Below are 24373 nucleotides of genomic sequence, written 5' to 3' on the forward strand. Positions count from 1 at the left end.
TTCACCAACGGCCTTAAATGGAAGGAAGTGTGCTGGCCTAGCCTACATGTGACTTCAGACCCACAGCAATGTGGTTGATCATTTGATCTCTTTTCCAAAGACTCCAATAAACTAAGCACAGATAAAGACAAAACCTATAGATGGATCTACATAGATTTCCAAAAGATATCAAACAAGGCAAAAGGTTAAAACGCGACATGACAGATTGTTGTTGTAGATTAGCATGGGCAGAGAATTGCTTATGATTCAGCAAAAAGTAGGCATTAAACATCATTGCCTAATGGTCGGGACAATGTGATGAACTGATTTTGACTTGCATTCATAATTTATAGATGTAGGAATCAAACGCATGGCTGTTTACTAATAGAGATTTGTAGCTAAGTAAGTTGGCAAGAGACAGAAGTAATTTGCAAAGGCAGGTTCATAAGAAGGTAAGAACATTGGCAGATGGAGTGTAATGTGGGTAACCATGAACTTCAGCAGGAAGAATAAATACTTAAATGGAGAGAAACTACAGAACTCTGACAAAAAGTGGAGTCTCGATACACAAATCACAAAACGGTAGGGCGTAGGAACAGCAAGTGACTAAGATGGCAAATGGTACGTTGTTCATAAGGGGAATGGATAAGAGAAGCAGATACCAATACAATGTACAAGTGTAGCGTAGTGTAAGAAAACATCTGTAGTAATAGGTTTCTTATTTACGAAAGGATGTAAATACTTCAGAAACATTTCACAGAAGGTTCACTTGACTTTATGATAAAAGGCTGGGCCTATATCCATTGGGGAGGTTATAATAACAAAAGGCGATCTTATTGAAACATTATACCCTGAGGAAACTGATAAGGTGTGCGCTAAAAGGATGTGCCTCCTTGTGGAGAAAAGGCATACAGATTAAAAATTAGGGGCCTCTAGGTTAGGATGGAAGTCAGGAATTTTGTTTCTGTCAGAGGCTCATAATTCTTTGGAACAAAACTTCCTCAGGAAGCATTGGAGGAAATACGAGTGAATATTTTTGAGGCAGAGGTAAAATGAATCTTGATTGACTAAGGAGACACAGATTATTAGAGGGTAGGATGAAATGTGGAGTTGAAAGCACAAACAGATCAGTCATACTCTTACTGAATGGTGGGCAGGCTTGATGAGCCTAATAGATGACTCCAGCTCCTAATTCATGGGTTTGCATGTATGGTTACTGTGCACTTTATCCAGCATCCAGTTCTTGGTAAACAATTCCAAATAATCTTTCACTTACCCCAGTTCTTGTATTTTACAGTCTGGCTTCCTCAGAACTACAGACAGTAGTTTCACTCCTGAATCTCCAAGTTCATTAAAACTCAGTCTAAACACAAGAGTCAGAAACAAGTTAAATCAAAACTTGGATATAATTTAAGTTACAGCAATATACTGCAGATGCTGGATATCAGAATTGCTGGAAAAGCTCAGCAGGGCGCGCAGCATCCATGGAGAGCGCCCGAGCGAGAGACAGCATGAGAGAAGGTGAGTGCGAGTCAGTGCGGGACAGAGCGCACGAGAGAGAATAAGCAAGTTAACATTTCAAATCCAGTATGACACTTCTTCAGAACTGTAGTATTTGTTTGTTATGAATGTGTTGCCAACCATATCAAACAGAGTTCAAAAGATAATAACATTTCCTGTCACTTGCAAACAATATTGCTCCATACAACTGCCCATATACTAAAAACTATCACTTATGCATTTTTTCAAATCCTTTCAATAGCCCTCAGCCTAGTTCGATTTGACGATCAAAATTAATACACTAAAACTTAGCATGTAGATACCTCCATGTTGGAGGAGGTTTGCAATTCTTCTTTTCTACAAGTGAGATGATTTTACAATGGACCAAAATATTCTGAAACGTTTGCAAAGATCCATTTTAGATTCTCCAAGCTCTAGTATTAGTAGCAGATTCTTTTATTATTCATCACAAAATTACTAATTAGAATTATACTATACTGAACATTCAACTTTGTCTGTACCAGCTCGTCACATTCTCCAACGATATTCTGTGGGCCTCTAAATGAATCACTTTCAAATATGTATAGAGACTCTTTTCGATCCTCCTATGGAATCTGTCTCAAACAAACAAACACTCTCCCAGGCAGCATATTCTAAATCTTCTTTCCTCAGAAGTTTATCTGACTCTTCGCTCTCTTGCTGTTAATCTTAATTTAAATCTTTTAATTGTTAATCTCAATCTTAATTTTTAACTGGCAATCCTACTAGTGGAAACAGAATATCTTTCCTTACCCCAAAGATCACCCGGTGAGGTCTCCACCCGGTGACCTACATATTTGGCACCCTCCACTTCACAGAAGCAACGTACCCATCTCTGTCACTTATGTCACTAGCTTTGCTTCAGTGCATCACTGATCTTGCTGGATCCGTATGGACCCCACTATCATTCATGATTCTTTCACTGTTGATATGTTTGGAGAATATTTCACCATTGTTTTCGCGCAGCTTGACATCTTTTTCTTATGCTTCCTCTTAAGCCTTCCGACTCTGAAATACTCTTCCTGATTTCTATTGCTTTGGTTATTCCAGAATGCAGCTTATCGCGTTTTTATTTCTTATTTTCTCAACAATATCCTTCATTATCAATAGTCTTGCAGACTTGGATGTCCCATATTTATTTGCCCATAGGTATGGACCTAGCTGAAAATCTCCCCTGCTCATCCACTGTTTTATCCACAAAAGTGGATTTCCAATCAACTAGCTCTGGTACAAAATCTGCTGATTTCTACTCTGGGGTCTTAATCCTTGACTGGTTTTCATCTTTTCTACCTTAACATTGGATTATTATGTTATGACCACTGTTTTCCCAAATACTCTCTCCTCTGACATCCTCCACTTGGCCTGCCTTGTTTCCTCGGATAGTTCCCGCCTTCCCTCCCTTGTAGGGCTGGAAATTTACTGTTCCAGAAAGTTCTCCTGCACACATGGCAGAAATGTCTCCCTTGCTGTGCCACCCTGGAGAGGTATCCTGGCTGCTCAAATATTTATCAGTTGTGTCACAGATCCTTGCACCCAGAAGGTAAGAAATCATACCAGATTCACTATCTTGGCTGCAAACTAAAATGCTTATCCTGCAAAACAGTAGGTCACCCACCAACACTCTTTCTAATCTGCCTAATGGACTCTTTCCAGAGTAACCTCCTGCACCACGATACTGTGGTTTTCCCTCAAGCCATCCACTTGTTTATTTCCAGCCAGACTAGATTTTGTTTATTATTCACTCGTGTGACATGCACATCACAGGCTGAACCAGCATCTTGTTGCCCTAGAGAAAGTGGTCTCCATGAGGGGTGCTGGAAAAGCACAGTCAGACAGCATCTAAGGAGCAGGAGAAAAAAAAAAATTGACGTTTCAGGCAACAGCCCTTCATCAGGATGGGCTGAATGGCTTTTGCCCGAAACGATGATTTTCCTGCTCCTCGGATGCTGCCTGACGTTCTGCGCTTTTCTAGCACCTGTCTAATCTCTCTGATCCCCAGCATCTGCAGGACCCACTTCTGCCTAGACAAGGTGGTGGTGTGCTGCCTTCTTGAACCACTGCAGTCCACCTGCTGCAAGTTGACCCACAATAACCTTAGGGAATGAATTCCAGAGTTTTGACCCAGCAACAGTGATGGAATGGTGTTATACTTCCAAGTCAGGATGCTGACTGGCTTGGAGAGCAACTTTCAAGGGGTGGAGTTCCACGTATCTGCAGCTCTCGTCCTTCTACATTGAAGTGGTTGTGGGTTTGGAAGGTGGGTCAAAGAACTGTACTCAGAATTAATAACTCTCAGCGGAGCAGGAAATGGCTGTCTGGTGGTGTTTTAAGTCATGGTATAGTCCAGTTATGGTTTTTCTAATGGCTAAAATTTAAAGTTTTTTTTAAGCGCCTAGCGGACCTGGAAGCTGGTGTCGTGCTAGCTTACCTGGGAAGGTTTTTTTCTTATAAAAGCGTGCAGGCGAGGAACCCGAGGCACTACAGGGGTAGAGCCTCCCACCCACCCTCCTCCAACCTAATAATACGACCCATTGTGACAAGCAGGTGAGTGCTGCATTTTGCTGGTTTGTTTCTTTAGATCTAGTTTTTAAAGTTTACCTTTTAGAGGGATGGCAGCGAAGGCAGTGCAATACTCCTCTTGCAACATGTATGAGGTGAGGGAAGCCATTAGCGTCCCTCCTGATTACACTTGCAAGAAGTGCACCCATCTCCAGCTCCTCCAAGACAGTGTTAGGGAACTGGAACTGGAGTTGGATGAACTGCGGATCATTCGGGAGGCAGAGGTGGTCATAGATCAGAGCTTTAGGGAAGTAGTTACTCCGAAAGTTATAGAGAGATGGGTGACAGTGAGGGGGAGTGGGAGGAAGCAGCCAGTGCACCCCCTGCAGTCATTCCCCTCAAGAACAAGTATACCGCTTTGGATACTGGTGGGTGGGTGGGGGGTAGAAGAGAGAGGTGTGGGGGGGGGGGGGGGGAAAAAAGGGAGGAGAAAAGAGATGACTTACTAGGGGTAAGCAACGAGGTTCAGGCCTCTGGCACGGAGCCTGTCCCCGTTGCTCAGAAGGGAAGGAAGGGTGGTGAAAGGTAGAGCGATAGTTATTGGGGACTCAATAGTGAGGGGCACTGATAGGCGGTTTTGCGGGGGCGACAGAGACTCACGATGGGTATGTTGCCTCCCAGGTGCAAGGGTACGTGATGTCTCGGATCGTGTTTTCTGGGTCCTTAAAGGGGGAGGGGGAGCAGCCCCAGATCGTGGTCCACGTTGGCACCAACGACATAGGTAGGATGAGGGGTGATGTTGTTAGACAGGCTTTCAGGGAGCTAGGTTGGAAGCTCAGAGCTAGAACGAAAAAAAGGAGTTGTTGTCTCTGGTTTGTTACCCGTGCCACGTGATAGAGTGTCGAGGAATAGGGAGAGAGGAGTTAAATGCGTGGCTACAGGGATGGTGCAGGAGGGAGGGATTCTGGTATTTGGATAACTGGGGTTCTTTCTGGGGAAGGTGGGACCTCTATAAACAGGATGGTCTGAACCTGAACCTGAACCTGAGGGGCACCAGTATCCTTGGGTGGGGAGGTTTGCTAGTACTCTTTGGGAGGGTTTAAACTAACTCTGCAGGGGCATGGGAACCTGGAGTATAGCTTTAGGGTACAGGACCTTGAGCGTAGGGAGGTTAGGAACATGGCATCGATCTCGAAGGAGGGTGCCTGTAAATAGGAAGGTGGCTTGAAGTGTGTATACTTCAATGCCAGAAGTATAAGAAATAAGGTAGGTGAGCTTGCAGCATGGGTTGGTACCTGGGGCTTCGATGTTGTGGCCATTACAGAGACGTAGGTAGAACAGGGACAGGAATGGCTGTTGCAGGTTCCAGGGTTTAAATGTTTTAGTAGGGTCAGAGATGGGGGTAAAAGAGGGGGAGGTGTGGCATTGCTTGTCAAGGATAGTATTACTGCAGTAGAAAGGGTGATGGAGGAAGACTTGCCATCTGGGGTAGTGTAGGCGGAGGTTAGAAATAGAAAAGGTGAGGTCACCCTGTTAGGGGTTTTCTACAGGCCTCCTAGTAGTCCGAGAGAATTAGAGGAAAGTATTGCGAGGATGATTCAGGAGAAGAGTGAAAGTAGCAGGGTGGTTGTTATGGGGGACTTTAACATCCCAGATATTGACTGGGAAAGCTATAGCTCAAGTTAGTTAGATGGGTCGGTTGTTGTCCAATGTGTGCAGGAGGGTTTCCTGACACAATATGTAGACAGGCCAACAAGAGGTGAGGCCATACTGGATTTGGTTCTAGGTAATGAACCAGGCCAGTTATTAGATTTGGAGGTAGGTGACCACAACTCGGTGACTTTTACTTTAGTGATGGAGAGGGATAAGTGTGCACTGCAGGGCAACAGTTATAGCTGAGGGCAGGGAAATTATGATGCGGTGAGGCATGACTTAGGATGTGTGGATTAGAAAAATAGGCTTCAAGGGAAGAACACAAATGATGTGGAGATTGTTCAAGGAACAGCTAATGGGTGTCCGTGATAAGTATGTACCAGTCAGGCAGGGAGTAAAGGGTCTTGTGAGGGAGCCGTGGTTTAATAAGGAATTGGAATCCCTTGTTAAAGGGAAGAGGGTGGCCTATGTAAAGATGAGGCGTGAAGGTTCAATTGGGGTGATTGAGAGTTATAAGGTAGCCAGGAAGGATCTAAAGAGAGAGCTAAGAGCAGCGAGAAGGGGACATGAAAAGTCCTTAGTTGGTAGGATTAGGGAAAACCCCAAGGCTTTCTATAGGTATGTCAGGAATGAAAGAATGACCAGGGTAGGAATTAGGTCCAGTCAAGGATAGTAGTGGGAAGTTGTGTGTGGAGGCGGAGGAGATTGGTGAGGCACTAAATCAATACTTTTCGTCAGTATTCACTCAGGGACACGACATTGTTGCCGATGTGAATACTGAGTCACAAGTAATTAGAATGGACGGCTTTGAGGTATGTAGGGAAGAGGTGTTGGAAATTCTGGAAAGGATGAAAATAGATAAGTCCCCTGAGCCTGATGGCATTTATCCTAGGATCCTCTGGGAAGCTAGGGAGGAGATAGCGGAGCCATTGGCCTTTATTTTTATGTCATCGTTGTCTACGGGAATAGTGCCAGAAGACTGGAGGATAGCAAATGTGGTCCCCTTGTTCAAGAAGGGGAGCAGGGATAGCCCAAGTAACTATAGGCCAGTGAGTCTCACTTCTGTTGTGGGCAAAGTTGTGGAGAGAATTGTAAGGGATAGGATTTATGAACATCTGGATAGGAATAATGTGATCAAGGATAGTCAGCATGGTTTTGTGAAGGGCAGGTCGTGCCTCACAAACCTTATTGAATTCTTTGAGAAGGTGACCAAGGAAGTGGACGACGGTAAAGCAGTAAATGTGGTGTATATGGATTTTAACAAGGCGTGCGATAAGGTACCCCATGGCAGGCTAATGCAAAAACTACAGAGGTATGGCATTGAGGGTGCATTAGAGGTTTGGATTAGGAATTGGCTGGCTGGAAGGAGACAGAGGGTAGTAGTTGATGGTATAGGTTCATCTTGGAGCGCAGTTACTAGCGGTGTTCCACAAGTATCTGTTTTGGGACCATTGCTGTTTGTCATTTTTATAAATGACCTGGAGGAGGGGCTTGAAGGCTGGGTGAGCAAGTTTGCGGATGACATGAAAGTCGGTGGAGTGGTGGACAGCGAAGAAGGATGTGGCAGGTTACAGCGGGATATAGATAAGTTGCAGAGCTGGGCAGTAAGGTGGCAAATGGAGTTCAATGTAGCCAAGTGTGAAGTCATTCACTTTGGTAGGAGTAACAAGAAGATGGATTACTGGGCTAAATGGTAGACTACTTGGTAGTGTGGATGAGCAGAGGGATCTTGGTGTCCATGTACACAGATCTTTGAAAGTTGCCACCCAGGTAAATAGTGCTGTGAAGGCGGCATATGGTGTACTGGGCTTTATTGGTAGAAGAATTGAGTTCTGGAGTCCTGAGGTCATGTTGCAGTTGTATAAGACTCTGGTGCGGCCCCATCTGGAGTATTGTGTGCAGTTTTGGTTGCCATACTATAGGAAGGATGTGGAGGCACTGGAACGAGTGCAGAGGAGGTTTACCAGGATGTTGCCTGGCATAGTAGGAAGATCGTATGAGGAAAGGCTGAGGCACTTGGGGCTTTTCTCATTGGAGAAAAGAAGGTTTAGGGGAGATTTGATAGAGGTGTACAAGATGATTAGGGATTTAGAAAGGTTTGACAGTGAGAACCTTTTTCCTCTAATGAAGTCAGCTGTTACTAGGGGACACAGCTTTAAATTAAGGGGTGGTAGGTATAGGACAGATGTTAGGGGTAGATTCTTTACTCAGCGGGTTGAGAGTTCATGGAATGCCCTGCCAGTATCAGTGGTGGACTCTCCCTCTTTATGGGCATTTAAGCGGGCATTGGATAGGTATATGGAGGATAGTGGGTTAGTGTAGGTTAGGTGGGCTTTGATCGGCACAATATCGAGGGCCGAAGGGCCTGTACTGCGCTGTATTTTTCTATGTTCTGTGTTCTATGTAATTCAAAACATGCCTTTTCAATAATTTGCTGAACAGGTAGTTATAAAGAAAGCATTACCTCAACACACGACATTTGTGGAGTATGGAATCCAGCCGTTGCAATCCTTCGCACTTAATGTAACAATTCCGCAGGTCGAGTTTTCTAATCGAATCACTGAATTCAAAGACACTGGATAGGACCAGATAGTCAATTGGAGTCAGTCTCAGTCCACGCAAATTAAATATTTCTGCAGATTCCACAATTTCCTGAAGCAGTTTCTTATTCTGAGACTCAAACATGTAGTGCAATGTGTTCAACAGGTTGGTTTGATCAGGTTTACTTGCTGCGTTTTTAATCTGTTCCTCAACCTTCTCCTTCACCCAAGTAATCACTTGACAGATTGTCGCATGACAAAATGGACCAAGGAGCTTCTCCAGGGGCCTGGCTGACTGAGACGACAGACCAATAACAAAACGGAGAAATATCTCAAAGCGCCCATCTTCCATCCTATGGGCTTGACTGAGGAGTTCCTGTATGTTCCCAGAATCTGAAGTGAGGAACTGTGCCAACGCAGCTATGAATTCTTGGATGGTGAGGTGCGGGAAAGTGTAAACTATATTGCGAACAGAATCATCTCTCTCCAAAAGTTCCATCAGGAAACCAGACAGGAACTGGGAGGGTTGGAGGTTGTACTGGATCAAATCTTCATTTGTAAACACAATTGTCTTCTCCGAGACTCCAGCAAAGGCCATCTCACCAAGCTTCAGTAACACCTCACGAGGGTTTTCAATCTCTCGGCCATGGTTTTCCAGAACGTTATAAATATAGTAGGAATACAGCTGAGTGATGGTCCTGGGAACATGCTGTTTCCTACCTCTTTGCGTGAAGAAAGAACCCAGTGACAGACCGAGGATCCAGCAGTATGAAGGGTTATAGCACATAGTGTACAGGATCTCGTTCTCCTTCAAGTGTTTGAAAACAGCTGCTGCCACTTTCTTATCTTCATAAAACTTGTTGAAGTATTCCTTCTGCTCATCACCAACAAACCCCAGGATTTCAGCCCAGACACTGACCTCAGCCACTTCCAATAAATGTAACGCAGTGGGACGAGTGGTCACTAACACAGAACATCCTGGGAGCAGCTTGTGCTGGATTAAACCGTACACAATGTCAGACATCTCACACCAGCTTTCAGGGTCTGTGCACATGTGCTGAGGTGCTGTGCTTCTCCGATGGCCAGCAAAATCGATCCTCTCCTTGAATTCATCCAAACCGTCAAATATAAAAAGCAAACCCTCTGGGTTCTTCCAGAGCTCTCCTAGAACATTCTCAAAGTAAGGATACTCATCCAGTATCAGGTTCCGCAGGTTAACCCTGCCGTTATAAGTGTTTAAGTGCCGGAACTTAAAGCTGAAAACAAATTGAAAGTGTGGGTATATTTTCCCAATGGCCCAGTCATGAACAATCTTCTGCACCATTGTTGTTTTCCCAATCCCTGGGACTCCACTCACTACTGCTGAACTCCCGAAATTGGATTGCCAAAACCATTTCTTTAATTTCTGGACCAAAAATCCTACCCAGGAAAAACTGCTCTGGAACAAGCAATCGACTGGAATTTTTTCCAGTTCTCTCCGGAGATGTTTCTCTCTCCACTCCTCATGGTCTCTGCCTCTTGCCAGCAACTCATGCTCTACAAGTTTCCGATCTCGAAGAGCAGAGATGACCGTTAGCTCAGTATATCGATCAACCAACTGGAAAGTCTTCACCTTCTCCTTTATTAGGACTGTGCTCACTTGCAGTGTTTGAGTTTGTACTGAGAGTACTTCCTTGTGTTTTGCCTGAACACCTTTAATTAGAACAGATAGAAAAAGTGGTTCTCAATGTTAATCATATTGGAATATACAAAAAGAAACACTTCGCTATTCCACTTTGCAAAATAGTGAACTATTGTGGCGTTTGATTCACCGCTTCAGTAGAGCAAGTTAAATTTCAGTTAATGGAAACCCCATTTACAAGTCAAAAAATGGCGAACAATGTTCAATAACCAATTTAATTCCAGTATTTACCGAACTAAGCACAGAATCACTCGTGATTAACACTAACAAGTGCCTCACTCCAAATTTTGATCAATGATAAAGCTCAACGAAGATTTATTGCTCAGTTCCAGATGGCGTTTGGTAATCAACAGGAAAATTCCTTGCCCATGCTTGGCCTGATGCTGAGATTTCATGGGGTCAGGAGTCAATGTTGAAGACTCCTAGGGCAATTCCCTCCAGTGTGTAGATCACTGCACTACTTCACCTACAGGAATGGTCTGACTGTGCCCCAATTTTGGAATGGCCCAACAGGTGGCAGTAGAGAGGGCTCTGCAGCATTGACAGGACCAAGCTTCTTGGAGGAACGGAGGACTACAGATTGGAGTCGAAAAGTGTGGCACTGGGAAGGCACCGCTGGTTAGGCAGCATTCCAGGAGCACAAGAGAGTCGGTGTTTTGACCAGGAGCTCTCCAAGCATCTTGCTCTTCCTTCTGGCTCCAGGTGAATGCCAGATAGGAATAAACAAGATCGACTTTTTTGGGGGGGGGGGGGGGGGGGGACTTTTGTAGTAGTTCAATCCAAACCAGCTGTTTGCTAGGCTATGAGTCAATTACATTTCTGTGGGAGTGGAGTCACACATAGGAGAAAGTTAATGACAGCATATCTAATTCCGTAAAAGGCATATTTAAACCAAATGGTTTAATGATAATTGATAATGGTTTTAGTAATAGATTAACAAATTAAAAGTCTGAAAATAAAACTATCACCACCAGCTGTGATATGATTGGAACCCAGATCATGACCCACATTTCTGGATTATTGGTCCAACGCCAATACCACTAGATTATTGCCTTCCCAGGTTGTTACATGCAAAGCTAGTGGACTGCCAGATGAGTTTGTCTCTGGAAGAGGAACATGCCTGTTTGGGACAGGTAGTCTTTTTTTCCTCTGCCCTGAGACATTTCCTAATTCTCGTTTTGATTTATTACTGACATACGTACCAAGATACAGTGAAAAAGTACTATCTGCAGTAATGCCAGGTCGGATTACCCCCTGATCATTGGTTTTGAGAGGGATCATTGGTGCCAAACTCACTCGGTCTTGATGTCAAGGACAGTTACTCCAACATCATCTTTGAAATTGGACTGGTTTGTCAATGTTTGAACTGAGGCTGTAATGAGCCCTGGAGCCAAATGGCCTTGGCAGAGTCAACACTGGGTGTCACTGAGCAGGTTATTGCTGACCAGGTGGTACTTGATAGCACTGTTGATGACATCTTCCATTTTTTCACTGATAATTGGGACTGACGGGACGTTAATTGGCCAGGTTGGATTTGTCCTGATTTTTGAGAACAGGACATAACTGGGCAATTTTCCACATCACTGGACAGATACCTGTGCTGTACCTATACTCGAATGGCTTGGCTACGGGTCGTGGCACGTTCTGGAGGTCATGGTTTCAATACTATTGCTGAAATGTTGTTTGGGCATATTGCCTTTGCAGCATACAAAGGAAACAGCATGTTCCCAGGACCACTCAGCTATATTCCTACTATATTTATAACGTTCTGGAAAACCATGGCAGAGAGATCGAAAACCCTCATGAGGTGTTACGGAAGCTTGGTGAGATGGCCTTTGCTGGAGTCTTTAACTATTTCTTAATATCATGTGGAATGAGTTGAATTGGCTTAAGGCTATAATACTGTGGACCTATGAAGGAGGCAGAGATGGATTATCCAGTCGCCACTTCGAGTCATAGAGATGTACAGCACGGAAACAGACCCTTCGGTCCAACCCATCCATGCTGATCAGGTATCCCAACCCAATCTAGTCCCATCTGCCAGCACCTGGCCCATATCCCTCCAAACTCTTCCTATTCATATTCCCATCCAGGTGTCTTTTAAAAAGTTGCAAATGCACTAGCCTCCACCACTTCCTCTGGCAGGTCATTCCACACGCACACCACCCTCCAAGTGAATAAGTTGCCCTTTAGGTCTCTTTTATACCTTTCCCCTCTCACCCTAAATCTAATGTCCTCGAGTTCTGGATTCCCCCACACCAGGGAAAAGACTTTGTCTATTTATCTATCCATGGCCCTCATGATTCTATAAACCTGTTCAGGTCACCCCTCAGCCTCCGACACTCCAGGGAAAACAGCACTAGCCTATTCAACCTCTCCCTATAGCTCAAATCCTCCAACCCTGGCAACGTCTTTGTAAATCTTTTCTGAACCCTTTCAAGTTTCACAACATCCTTCAGATAGGAAGGAGACTAGAATTGCACACAATATTCAAAAACTGGCCTAACCCAATACTGAGGGAAGATTGTGGTGAATACTTCAGGTTACACTTTGCACTAATGAGTTGGGCTTTGCCATCATGAAGGATAAGAATATTTGTGGAGCCTTCTCCTCCAGTGAGTTGTTCAATTGTCCACCATTCACAACTGGATCTGGCAGGACTGCAGAGCGGAGATCTCTTCCTTTAGCATGGCATAATGTCACTCAATTAGCAATGCAGAAACGCGAGTTGATGTTCTGGGGACATGGATGTTAACTCCACCATTGGGAGAGGAAAAAGTCTGAATTCAATAAAAATCTGGAGTCTTTAAATAGGCAACGTGGTGATTATGTAACTAGTCAATTGTAACAATTTATTTACTTTACACATGTGCTTTAGGGGATAAAATCTACACTCTACCTTGTCTGGCCTACATGTGACTCCAGACCCACACTGCTGCAGTTCACTCTTAATTGCTTTCTCGGCAAAAAGTGGTGGCCTTATCAATGAAGTCACGATCCCAAGAACATACATTAAAAAAATGATTTCAGAGTCGGATAGTCAAGGGCAGGTTGTGTCTCACAAACCTCAGTTTTTTTTTGAGGTGACCAAGCATGTAGATAAGGGTAGGACAGTTGACATGGTATACATGGACTTCAGTAAAGCCTTTGATAAGGTTCCACATGGTCAACTGATTGAGAAAATGCAGAGGCATGAATAGAGGGTGATTTAGCAGTTTAGATTAGAAACGGGCTTTCTGGAAGAAGACAGCAAGTGGTGGTTGATCGAAAATATTCAGTCTGGAGTCCAGTTACTAGTGGTGTGCCACAAGGATGTTATGGGACTATTGCTGTTTGTCATTTTTATAAGTGACTTAGACACAGGGATAGGTGGATGGATTAGTAAATTTGCAGACGACACTAAAGTTGGTGGAGTAGCGGACAGTTTGAAAGAATGTTACAGGTTGCAGGAGACTTGGATAAACTGCAGAATTGGGCTGAGGGGTATAAAATGGAGTTCAATACAGCTAAATGTGCATGATTCATTTGGTAAAAATAACACGAACGCAGAGTACTGGGTCAATGGAAAAATGTTTGGTAGTGTGGACATGCAGAGAGCTCTTGGAGTCCATGTACATAGATCCTGAAAGTTGCCACCAGGTCGATAGTGCTGTTAAGGCATACGGCGGGTTAGGTTTTATTGGTAGAGAGAGTGTTCCTGAGCCGCAAAATCATGCTGCATCTACACAAAACGCTGGTGCAGCCACACTTGGAATATTGTGTACAGTTCTGGTCGCCCCATTACAGGAAGGATGTGGAAGCATTGGAAAAAAGGTGCAGAGGAGATTTACCAGGACGTTGCCTGGTCTGGGGAGAAGGTCTTATGAGGAAAGACTGAGACACTTGGGCTTGTTCTCACTGGAAAGGCGGCGGTTAAGGGGGGGGGGGGGGGGTTTGATAGAGACATACAAGATGATCAGGGGAGTAGATAGGGTACACAGTGAAAGACTTTTTCCAAGGATGAAGTCAACTTGTACGAGACGGCATAAATCTAAACCCATCAATTTGTAGTTAAGACAGATGTCAGAAGCAAGTCCTTTAGGCAGAGAGTGGTAAGGATGTGGAATGCCCTACCTGCTAATTATAGTCAACTCAGCCACATTAGGGAGATTTAAACAATCCCTAGATAAGCACATGGGTGATTTTGAGATAGGGTGAGCTGAGAATAGTTCACAGGTCGGTGCAACATCAAGGGCCGAAGGGCCTGTTCTGCGCTGTATTGTTCTATGTTCTCGTATGTAAGATTTAAAGGAGTCATGATAAACAGTTTGATTTGGTGAAATATTGCAACATCTTAATGCAAGGAGTATACTTTGTAAGGCAGATGAACTTAGGGCTTGGATTGGTGCCTGGGGAGTATGACATTACTGCCACAGAGACTTGATTGAAGGAAGGAGATGGTGATTTGCAACTAAATGCTCCAGGATATAGACACTTCAGACGGGACAGGGAGGGAAGTAAAAAAGGGGGTGGAGTTGCATTGCTGGTCAGGGTCGATATGATGGCTGTGCTAAAGGAGGACATGCATAGTGAGACATGATTGGTGAAGCTGAGAAATAAGAAGGGTGCAGTTACATTGTTGGGGCTGTATTGCATGAGGTAGAAAAACAAATAGGTAAACAGATTATGAATAGATATAGAGGCAATAGGGTAGTGGTGATGGGAGATTTTAATTTTTCCAACACTGACTGGGATACATTTAGCGTCAGCGATCTGGATGGAGTAGAATTTGTACGAAGCGTCCAGGAGGATTTTCTAGAGCAGTATGTCAATAGTCCAACAAGGGAAGGGGCCATATTGGACCTGGTACAGGGGAACGAGCCAGGACAAGTGATAGAAGTTGTGATGGGGGATTTATTTGGGAACAGTGACCACAATTCTGTACATTTTATAATACTCTTCGATAAAGAGGAGAGTAGACCTAAGGGAAGAGTGCTAAACTGGGCCAAGGCCAATTATAGCAAAATTAGGCAGGAGCTGGGAAATGTGGATTGGACACAGCTATTTGAAGGGAAGTCCACATTTGAGATGTGAGAGGCTTTCAAAGATAGGTTAAAGATAGTGCAGGATAGTCATGTCCCATTGAAGGTAAAGGATAGGAAAGGCAAGATTCATGAACTGCAGATGACAGGAGAAATTGCACGACTAGCCACTAGGAAAAGGGAAGCGTACATAAGGTTGAGGTAGCTAAGAACAGAATGGGCCCTGGAGGAATACCGGAAGAGTAGGACAAGTCTTAAACAAGGAATCAAGTGGGCTAAAAGGGGTCATGAAATAGCCTTAGCGAGCAGAGTTAAGGAAAATCCCAAAGCATTTTATTCTTATATAAGCAGCAAGCGGGTAACTAGAGAAAGGACTGGTCCACAAAGATAATGAAGGCAGGCTGTGTGCTGAACCTGAGAGAATGGGTGAGATTCTGAATGAGTATTTTGCATCAGTGTTCACTCAGGGGAGGAACATGATGAATCTGGAGATTAGAGATAGACGTTTGATTAGTCTGGATCACATTGGCATAAGTAGGGAACATGTATTGGGTATGCTAGAGGTTAAGGTGGACAAATACCCAGGGCTTGATGGGATTTATCACAGGTTGCTGAGGGAGGCAAGAGGGGAAATAGCTGGGGCCCTGACTGATATTTGTGGCATCCTTAAATACAGGTGAGATGCTGGAGGACTGGAAGATTGCTTATGTTGTCCCCCTGTACAAGGGTTGTAGGGATATTCTGGGTAACTACAGACCAGTGAGCCTGACGTCGATGGTAGGGAAGTTACTGAGAGATAGGATCTATTTATGTTTGGAAAGGAACGAGGTGGTCAGTGATGGGCAACTTGGTTTTGTGCGGGGGAGATCTTGCCTTACCAGCTTGATAGAGTTCTTCGAGGAAGTGACCAAGTTGTTAGGTGAAGGAAGGACTGATCATGTCATATCCATGGAGTTTAGTAAGGGATTTGATAAAGTTCCCCATTGTAGACTAATAGAGAAAGTGAAGTCACATGGTGTGCAGGGTGTTCTAACTAGGTGGATAAAGAACTGGTTGAGCAACAGGAGATACAGTAGTAGTTGAATGGAATTTCTCAAAATGGAGAAAGGTGACGAGTGTTGTTCCACAGGGGTCAGTATTGGAGCTGCTGTTTGTAATATACATAAATGATCTAGAAGAGGGCACTGTTGGTATGATCAAATTTGCAGACGACAAAAGATTGGTGGAGGAGCAGAAAGCATAAGGGACTGTCAGAGAATACAGGAGGATACAGATAGACTGGAGAGTTGGGCAGAAAAGTGGCAGATGGTTTTCAATCCAGACAAATGTGAGGTGATGCATTTAGGCAAATCTAATTCTAGAGCAAATTATACAATGAATGGAAGAGCCTCGGGAAAAGTTGATGGGCAGAGAGATCTGGGAGTGCAGGTCCATTGCACCCTGAAGGTTGCTGCACAGGTGGATAGAGTGGTCAAGAAGGCATATAGTATGCTTGCCTTCATTGAATGGGGTATTGAGTATAAGAGCTGGCAAGTCATGTTAAAATTGTACAAGACGTTGGTTCGGCCGCATTTAGAATATGGTGTCCGGTTCTGGGCGCCACATTACTAAAAGGATGTGGATGCTTTGGCGAGAGTGCAGAGAAGGTTTACGAGAACGTTGCCTTTTATGGAAGGTGCTAGCTATGAAGAGAGGTTGGGTAGGATATGTTTATTTTCACTTCAAAAAAAAAGATGGAGGTTCACAAACTCATTAAGGGTAGAGACAGGGTGGATAGAGACAAGCTTTTTCCCAGGGTGAAGGATTCAATAACAAGAGGTCATGCTTTCAAGGTGAGAGGTGAAAACTTTAAGGGTGATACACATGGCAAGTATTTCACACAGAAGGTGGTGGGTGTTTGGAATGGTGTTGCCAGCAGAGGTGGTAGAGGCAGGCACGGTAGATTCATTTGGACTCTGGACAGATGCATGAGTAGGTGGGGAGCAGAGGGGTACAAATGCTTAGGAATTGACTGACAGGCTTAGACAGTACATTTGGATCGGCTCAGGTTTGGAGGGCTGAAGGGCCTGTTCCTGGGCTGGAAATTTTCTTTGTTCTATCTGCACTTAAACAATATATAACTCATATGGCTTCTCATGTAGGTTGAATCTCTTCAATATAGTTGAGGATTTGGGATGGTTCTGAATAATTCTGAATTGAGTTTCCCACGCTCTGAACATTTGATTAGTAGATTTTGAAATTTCAAGCATCTATGATCAAACAATCTGATTTTCAGAAGTGAAATAAAATTAAATTTGAAATCTCCATTTCTTTATCTCTTACCTTTCAGGTTGCTGGGGACTTCAGGTAAACCTTTTGCCATGTTCACGTTAACAAATTGTTCAAAATCTGTTTTAAATCATTAAAAATTTCATGAACTCAAATCTTTGTAACATTTTAGCAAAATCTACAGCATTACAATCTGAAATGGGATTCAATGTAACCATACCAATTTCCTGTATTTCATTAAGTATTTTATCCAACTTTGGAAATCTATGGCGCATTGTCACAAAGGATTCCCACATCAATCTTCGAGCCACAGAGCCTTTCCCCATCACAAGAGTTAGGAGAAGTTTGGAACTGCCCGCCTGGTTTCCCTTCTCCACGAGTTCAATGACTTTCTGGAAAACATATCAATAAGTATATTGAAGAGTCGAATGAGAGGTAAAGACTGTGACTGAGAAGTCAAAAAGGATCTGCTCAGTGATGGCATTCCCAAGTTGCATTTTGCATAGAAAACAATCACTGGATTAGGCAGTATCTATTCTAACCTCCTATCAATATTCCGTAAACATCTTAGGAACTGGGCACTGAACATTATTCAGCTTTTAAGCCTGTTACATGATTCAAATCAGAGCCCATTTTTCAGATCAAGGACCCTTGTTCTGGAAAATGCTTCACTCGATAAACTCATACCTGGTGTAAAGGAACATGGTTGTCCTATAGATCAAAGCACGTTGTTCTCCTATGTATCACTACAAGTGTTTCTTTAGGCAGGAAAGCTTGATTCAATCACCTTTTACAATGTGCAATAAGACTCAGACAAAAGCAGGCACAATTTTCCACAATTCATGATACAAAAAGGTTTCCATAAATAAACAACACCTCCAAAAACAGAAAAATTTCTCCTCATTCAAGCCTACAGTCACCATCGCAATTTGCATTTTCAGTCTCAAAACAACTAGGAAGGTGAAAATAGGGAGACAGAATCATAGAATCTCAATAGCGTGTAAACAGCCTGTTTGGCCCAACAGGTTGACACCAACCCTGCAGCCCCAATCCTCTATTCCTGTAACCGTGCATTTCCCACAGCTAATGCACTTAACCTACACATCCCTGAACTACACTTTGGACTGTGGGAGGAAACCAGAGCACCCAGTGGAAAGCCACACAGACACAGTTAGAATGTACAAACTACACAGACAGACAGTCACCAGAGGCTGGAATCGAACCATAGTCCCTGGCACTGAGGCAGCAGTGCTCAAAACTGAGCCAACATGCCAGTCATCTGAAAGCGTGTAGCGAGTGAGAAGGAACAGAGATGTCCATTGATGTTGGAGGGTTTTAAAGAGATACTAGATTGAACATGGTTGATGTTTACAGCACCAATAGAATTAAACTTCAGGAAGAGAATTTTAAATTGGAATCACGAGAGGACCATGGTCAAACACACAAATGCAACAGTATAAAGGCAGAATTTTGGATGCAAAGTTTATGATAGATGGGAGGAAGGTCAGCAACAATACTATTAAACAATTTGAACTAATGGTGACACCATCACGAATGAGAGAGTTTCATTCGCTGTGAAATTACAATAGGAGCAATAACAACCCTATGGAGGCAGAATCATGCAATCTTTATGATGCAGAGGATTCGAGATCAGGAACTCATTTTAAAACTAAACACGATATAGAATTTGGAAAGGTAGGTGCAATTTAGGCAATTGCTGGGAGGAGAATTAAATGTAATGACGAAGGAAAGTCTTTTTTAAAATTAAGGAAAAGATCACGATGTTAGGTATAAGCTTTGGCAAATAAGGTGAAGGATAATTCAAAGGGATTCTATCAATGCACTAAGGACAATAAAGTAACTCGAGAGAGAATAGGGGCCATGAAAACCAGCAAGGCAGCAGGAAATGGGGGAATATACTAAGCGAGTATTTTGCATCTTGTTTACTCTGGAGAAGGATATGGAGGATCGAGAATGCAGGGAAATAAATAGCGATATCTTGAAAGAGTGTCCATGGCACAGGAGGAAATGCTGGTTGCCGTAAAATGCATGAAGGTAGATCAAACTGCAGGACCTGCAGTACCCTAGGACTCTGTGGGAAGCTAGGGAAGTGATTGCTGGGCCCCTTGCTAAGATATTTGTATCACCGATAGTCACAGATGTGGTGCCAGACGACTGGAGGTGGCTAACGTGAAGCCACTATGAAGAAAGCTGGTAAGAAAAGGCCAGGGATCTATAGGCCGGTGAGCCTGACATCAGTGGCAAGCAAGTTGTTGGAGGGAATACTAAGAGACGGGATTTACATGTATTTGGATAGGTAAGGATTGATTAAGGATAGTCAACACTGCTGCCTCACAGTGCCAGGGTCCCAGGTTTGATTCCAGCCTCAGGTGACTGACTGTGTGGAGTTTGCATGTTCTCCCAGTGTCTGCGTGGGTTTCCTCCGGGTGCTCCGGTTTCCTCCCACAATCCAAAGATGTGCAAGTCTGGTGAATTGGCCATGCTAAATTACCCATAGTGTTAGTCAGAAGGAACTGGGTCTGGTTGGGTTACTCTTCAGAGGGTCGGTTGGGACTTGTTAGGCCGAAGGACCTGTTTCCACACTGTCGGGAATTTAATCTAACCAAACTGGACAGATTACACCTGGGTAGGACTGGGACTAATGTCCTCGGGGGAGTGCTTGCTGGAGCAATTGGGAAGGGCTTAAACTAATATATGTTGGTTTCCAATATCCTGGCATAAGGAGTCAGGAAAGGAGGGAAGGAGGGAACAAGGTCAAAAACAAATAGTTAGGAAACGGAAAATGGAAAAAAAAAAGAGAGATTGAATTTTGTCCTTAGGCAGAAAAACTGTGAGAAGTACTGGAAGCAAGACAATGTTATAAAGACAAGCTTACAGCCTTTGTGCCTTCATGTTTGGAACATTTGCAACGAAGTGGCTGAACTAATCATGCAGAGAGATTAGATTAGATTAGATTAGATTACTTACTTAGTGTAGAAACAGGCCCCTTCGGCCCAACAAGTCCACGCTGACCCGCCGAAGTGCAACCCACCCAGACCCATTCCCCTACATTTACCCCTTCACCTAACACGACAGGCAATTTCCCATGGCCAATTCACCTAACCTGCATATTCTTTTGGACTGAAAATGGTTATGATTAGGATTATGGAGACATGGCTGCCGAATCTATATGCCAATTAAAATCACCCATGATGTTCCCCTATCACATGCACCTTAAACAGGAAATTAGAGGTGCATGTGGTAAGGGAATAGCGGTGATGATGGGTGACTTCAATCTACACATAGATTGGGCAAAATCTAATTAGCCATAATGCCCAGAAGGAAATCCTGGAGTGTATAATGGAATGGTTTTCTTGACTAATATGTGCAGGAGCCAACTAGTGTGGCATCTCAAACTTTGCAGATGGTACCTGGTTGGGCAAGAGGGTAAACTGGAACGAGGATGCAGCGATCGGGACAGGTTGGGTGAGTGGGCAAGTCAATGGCAGATGCAACATAATTTGGATCAGTGAAGTTATTCATTTGGAAGTCAAATGAAGGCGGCAGATTACTTAAATGACTGTAAATTGGGAGAAGGGAGTGTACAGCAGGACCTGGTTGTCCTTGAGCACCAGTTGTTGAAAATAGGCATGCAGGTGCAGTGCAGGAAAAATGTCAAATGGGATATCGGTCTTCATTACAAGAGTTTTTTTTTTACTTCATTCATGGGATGAGGGCATTGCTGGCCAAACCCACTTTTTATTGCACAGGGCCTTGGTGAGGCCACACCTCGAATATTGCGTGCAATTTTGGTCTCCTCTCCTGAGGAGAGATGCTCTTGCTCTTGAGGGAGTGCAGTGAAGGTTTGCCAAGCTGATTCCAGGGGTGTAGGGGCTTGACATACAGGAGAGATCGAGAAGTTAGGATGGTTTTCGCTGGAACGTAGACGAATGGGAGTTAGGGGTGGTGGTGGGGGGGGGGGGGGGGGGGGTTTGATCTCAGACTTATAAAATCCTAACAGGACTGGACAGGATAGATGCAGGGAGGATGTTCCCAATGGAGGTTGCATCCAGAACCAAGGGTCATAGTCTGAGGATTCAGGGTAGACTATTTAGGATGAAGATGAGGAGACACTTCTTTATGCAAAGACTGGTGAGTCTGTGGAATTCATCACCACAGGAAATAGTTGATGCCAAAAACACTAAAATGTATTCAAGAGGCGGCTAGATGTAGCACTTGGTGAATGGAATCAAAAGGTTATAGAGAGAAAACTGGTTTAGACTATTGAGTTGGACAATCAGCTATGGTCATGATGAATACCAGAGTAGGCTCAAAAAGGCCAAGTGGCCCCCTCCTCTCTTGTAGGTTTCAAACTGCTAAAAGCTTCAAAGTAGAAACGAAACTTAATAGATCACTTTGCACAACATGGGGCACCAGAAACAATAACCGCAAACTTTCAATTCTGCAAAGTCCTCCTTCCTAACATCTCATGCCAATAAGTGGGCTTTTAAAAGGAGCAGAAGGGGTTGATGCCAGTGGTGGGGCCTCACTCAGGACTCCTATTTTCAACGGCTGCTTCTGTCCACGACACATCCGCTGTGGCATCCCAGGTGCTTACAGAATTGAAGGCTTCACACATACCTTTCAGCCATCTGATTTACCAAGCAATTTGGGGCAGAAAACAGGTCTCAAGCCACAATATCCCTGAGATCACGAAATGGATGTGGAAAAGCCCAAATGAAGAGTGGTTGCATTTCCCACCAACCTTTTCAGAGCACAGTTTTGCCCCTAGTTTCAGATCCACAATATTTCTTCACCTCAATTTTTTCCTGCTGGAGTTTCTTTTTACTCTCAATTTCGAAGACTTGACATTGTGGTAGTTGTGCCACCTTTAAATAATCAAACAGATTGCCTGACCCAGCCACTTACCTGATGCTCCTGTCCAGTGAAGTGCTTCTCAAATGTTAGCAACGTGCTGATTTCAGCCGAGACTTCTTCCATCGCTTGTTCTAGTCTGTCCCGGTACAACTTTGTCAATTTGAACAGCTGGTCCTCATTGCACTTTGTCAAGAACTCCATATTTGTCAAGTGTGGATCTGTGATTAAAAGAAAATGGAAGAAACAAAACAGATTTAAATTTCATCCAAATTCTGCATTACCCACATACCAAATGATATCCATGTGCTACATCAGCTGAAAATCCAGAGAAAATGCACATACAACATTCACATAATATGCTCTTGACCCAAAAGGCTTTTTCTCATGTATTAATTATTTGGGCTTGCAACTGGCAAGTTACATTCAGAATTATGGGTAAGTACATCAAATTCATACATCCTTCAAGGAAAAGCATCACACTTAGCTATGGCATTTAATATAACATTCATAGCCAAAACTTCGGTGCATATAACCAAAAAGACACACTTATTGTTATGAACTGATAATTAGTGTCATTTCAGTGCATTCATGGGCTGATCAATGAGGTTTCTTACCCTGCACGGCCCTCAGCTGGAAAATAAAATCCAGTTGGCCCTGTAGGTCAATAGAGGAGTTTTGGAAAAGATGCAGTACAGAGAAACTAAACTCAACAGTAGTTTACGAAAGAAACTGATGGACTCACATGGGATTCTACTTCAGGGAAACTGAAGTACTATCTTAATCTGGGGTGACTTTGTAGAGGTTTATAAAAATTATAGCTACATGAAAAAGGTGAATAGCAAACATCTTTTCCCAAAGGTGGGGGGAGTTCAAAATTAGGAGGCCTAAGTTTATGATGAGAGGAAAAAAGATTGAAAAGGAACCCGAGGGGCAACTGTTTCAGGAGCATAGTTCACATGTGGAATGAACTGCCAAAGTGGTTGGTGTAGGTACACTTTTAACATTGAAATTACATTTGGACAGGTACACAAGTATAAAATGTTGAGTGATATGGGCCAAATGTAGGAAACTGGGACAAATTCAGTTCGGAAAACTTGGTTGGTATGGGTGAGTTGGACTGAAGGGTCTGTTTCCATGCTGCATGACTCTAACTGTAACTGACTCACTCATATGTCAAAACTCTAAAGCTTTAATGTATTGGTTTATGAGTTTATGGACATGGGTGCCTGAGCCAGAACTTCTCAATCCTTCACAGTTCATACTGCCTTTTCATGGGCAAACCACTTAATCCAATGGAATGGGGAGGTCGGTCCACAATGCTGTTCAGGAGCAAACTACAGTTTGTTAAACCAACATTTGTCAGTGATGATTGAAGGGACAAGGTCAAATTACGTAGCCAAGAAACCTTTTTCTCCCTACATCCATTTCTTATTGACAATTGAGCCATTCCCCTTTCTTTAGTTGAAATGTGTAGATATGAATTCGAACCAAGCATAGTTTGCTACACTATCTTTAATGTCTTAATGTTGTTTATGTCTCAAACTGGCAATTTCTGTTCAAGTGTCCTTGAGTGGCAAAGAAACATAACTCGGGGAAAAAAAAAACTCAGCAAAATTGAGAAATAATTGCGTTTGCAAGACCAAGAAAATATTTCCCACTTTACCCTTTAGGTTTCAACGATAAGTTCTGAATCTCGCGAACGAAAAACAAAAATTTCTATGAATTTGTATTTAAAAGAAGAGCTAATCTTGCCTCATGTCAACGCAACTTGCAATTCTCCACTCCTCACAACAGAAACTAGACAATACCATAGTGTCATAGAGATGTATAGCATGGAAACAGACCCTTCGGTTCAACTCGTCCATGCCAACCAGATATCCCAGATCAATCTAGTCCGACCTGCCAACACCCGGCCCATATCCCTCCAAACCCTTCCTATTCATACACCCATCCAATTAAGACTTGAAATTCAGATTTGTTGAAATGGAGGCCCTCTGCCAAATAATGTGCCTTTACTAAACAGGACCTTGACCTTTCCACATACAGCATCAACCTTAAGGCTTAGACCACATACAGTTGGGCTTTACCATGGTGCCAGGAGACTTGTAACCTGGAAGGTGTCAGCAGCAGCAGGAATATTTCCTTTCCTGACAGGAGATTGTATGAGGAGGAAACCAAAACAAATGTCTGTCACATAATTAATGCGGTGAGGAGTAGAAGACAGCACAAGGAAGATCATAGTAAATCATATCAGGACACCTGGCATGAAACTTCCCAAAAACAAACTAAAATGGACAAAATATCCCATTCCTCTG

The 24373-nt window shown here is 43.5% G+C and overlaps 1 protein-coding gene across 3 annotated transcripts in view; it reads right to left on the reverse strand.

Annotated features, from left to right (window-relative positions):
• LOC140459797 (NACHT, LRR and PYD domains-containing protein 3-like) overlaps window positions 1-24373 on the reverse strand; it is a 57761-nt gene that overhangs the window by 20245 nt on the left and 13143 nt on the right. For 2 of the 3 annotated variants that reach the window (XM_072554322.1, XM_072554321.1), the window contains exons 4-8: window positions 22110-22276; window positions 17401-17572; window positions 17235-17300; window positions 8135-9902; window positions 1256-1342 (exon numbers count right to left, since the gene is read on the reverse strand). In XM_072554322.1, the coding sequence (XP_072410423.1) occupies window positions 1256-1342; window positions 8135-9902; window positions 17235-17300; window positions 17401-17572; window positions 22110-22259 (2243 nt within the window). In that variant the 5' untranslated portion in view covers window positions 22260-22276. Of the gene's footprint in view, window positions 1-1255; window positions 1343-8134; window positions 9903-17234; window positions 17301-17400; window positions 17573-22109; window positions 22277-22672; window positions 22713-24373 lie in introns of all 3 variants that reach the window. The other variant, XM_072554323.1, reaches the window with a different exon arrangement.

This window comes from Chiloscyllium punctatum, chromosome 35 (genome assembly GCF_047496795.1).
Source record: "Chiloscyllium punctatum isolate Juve2018m chromosome 35, sChiPun1.3, whole genome shotgun sequence".
Taxonomy (NCBI): domain Eukaryota; kingdom Metazoa; phylum Chordata; class Chondrichthyes; order Orectolobiformes; family Hemiscylliidae; genus Chiloscyllium; species Chiloscyllium punctatum.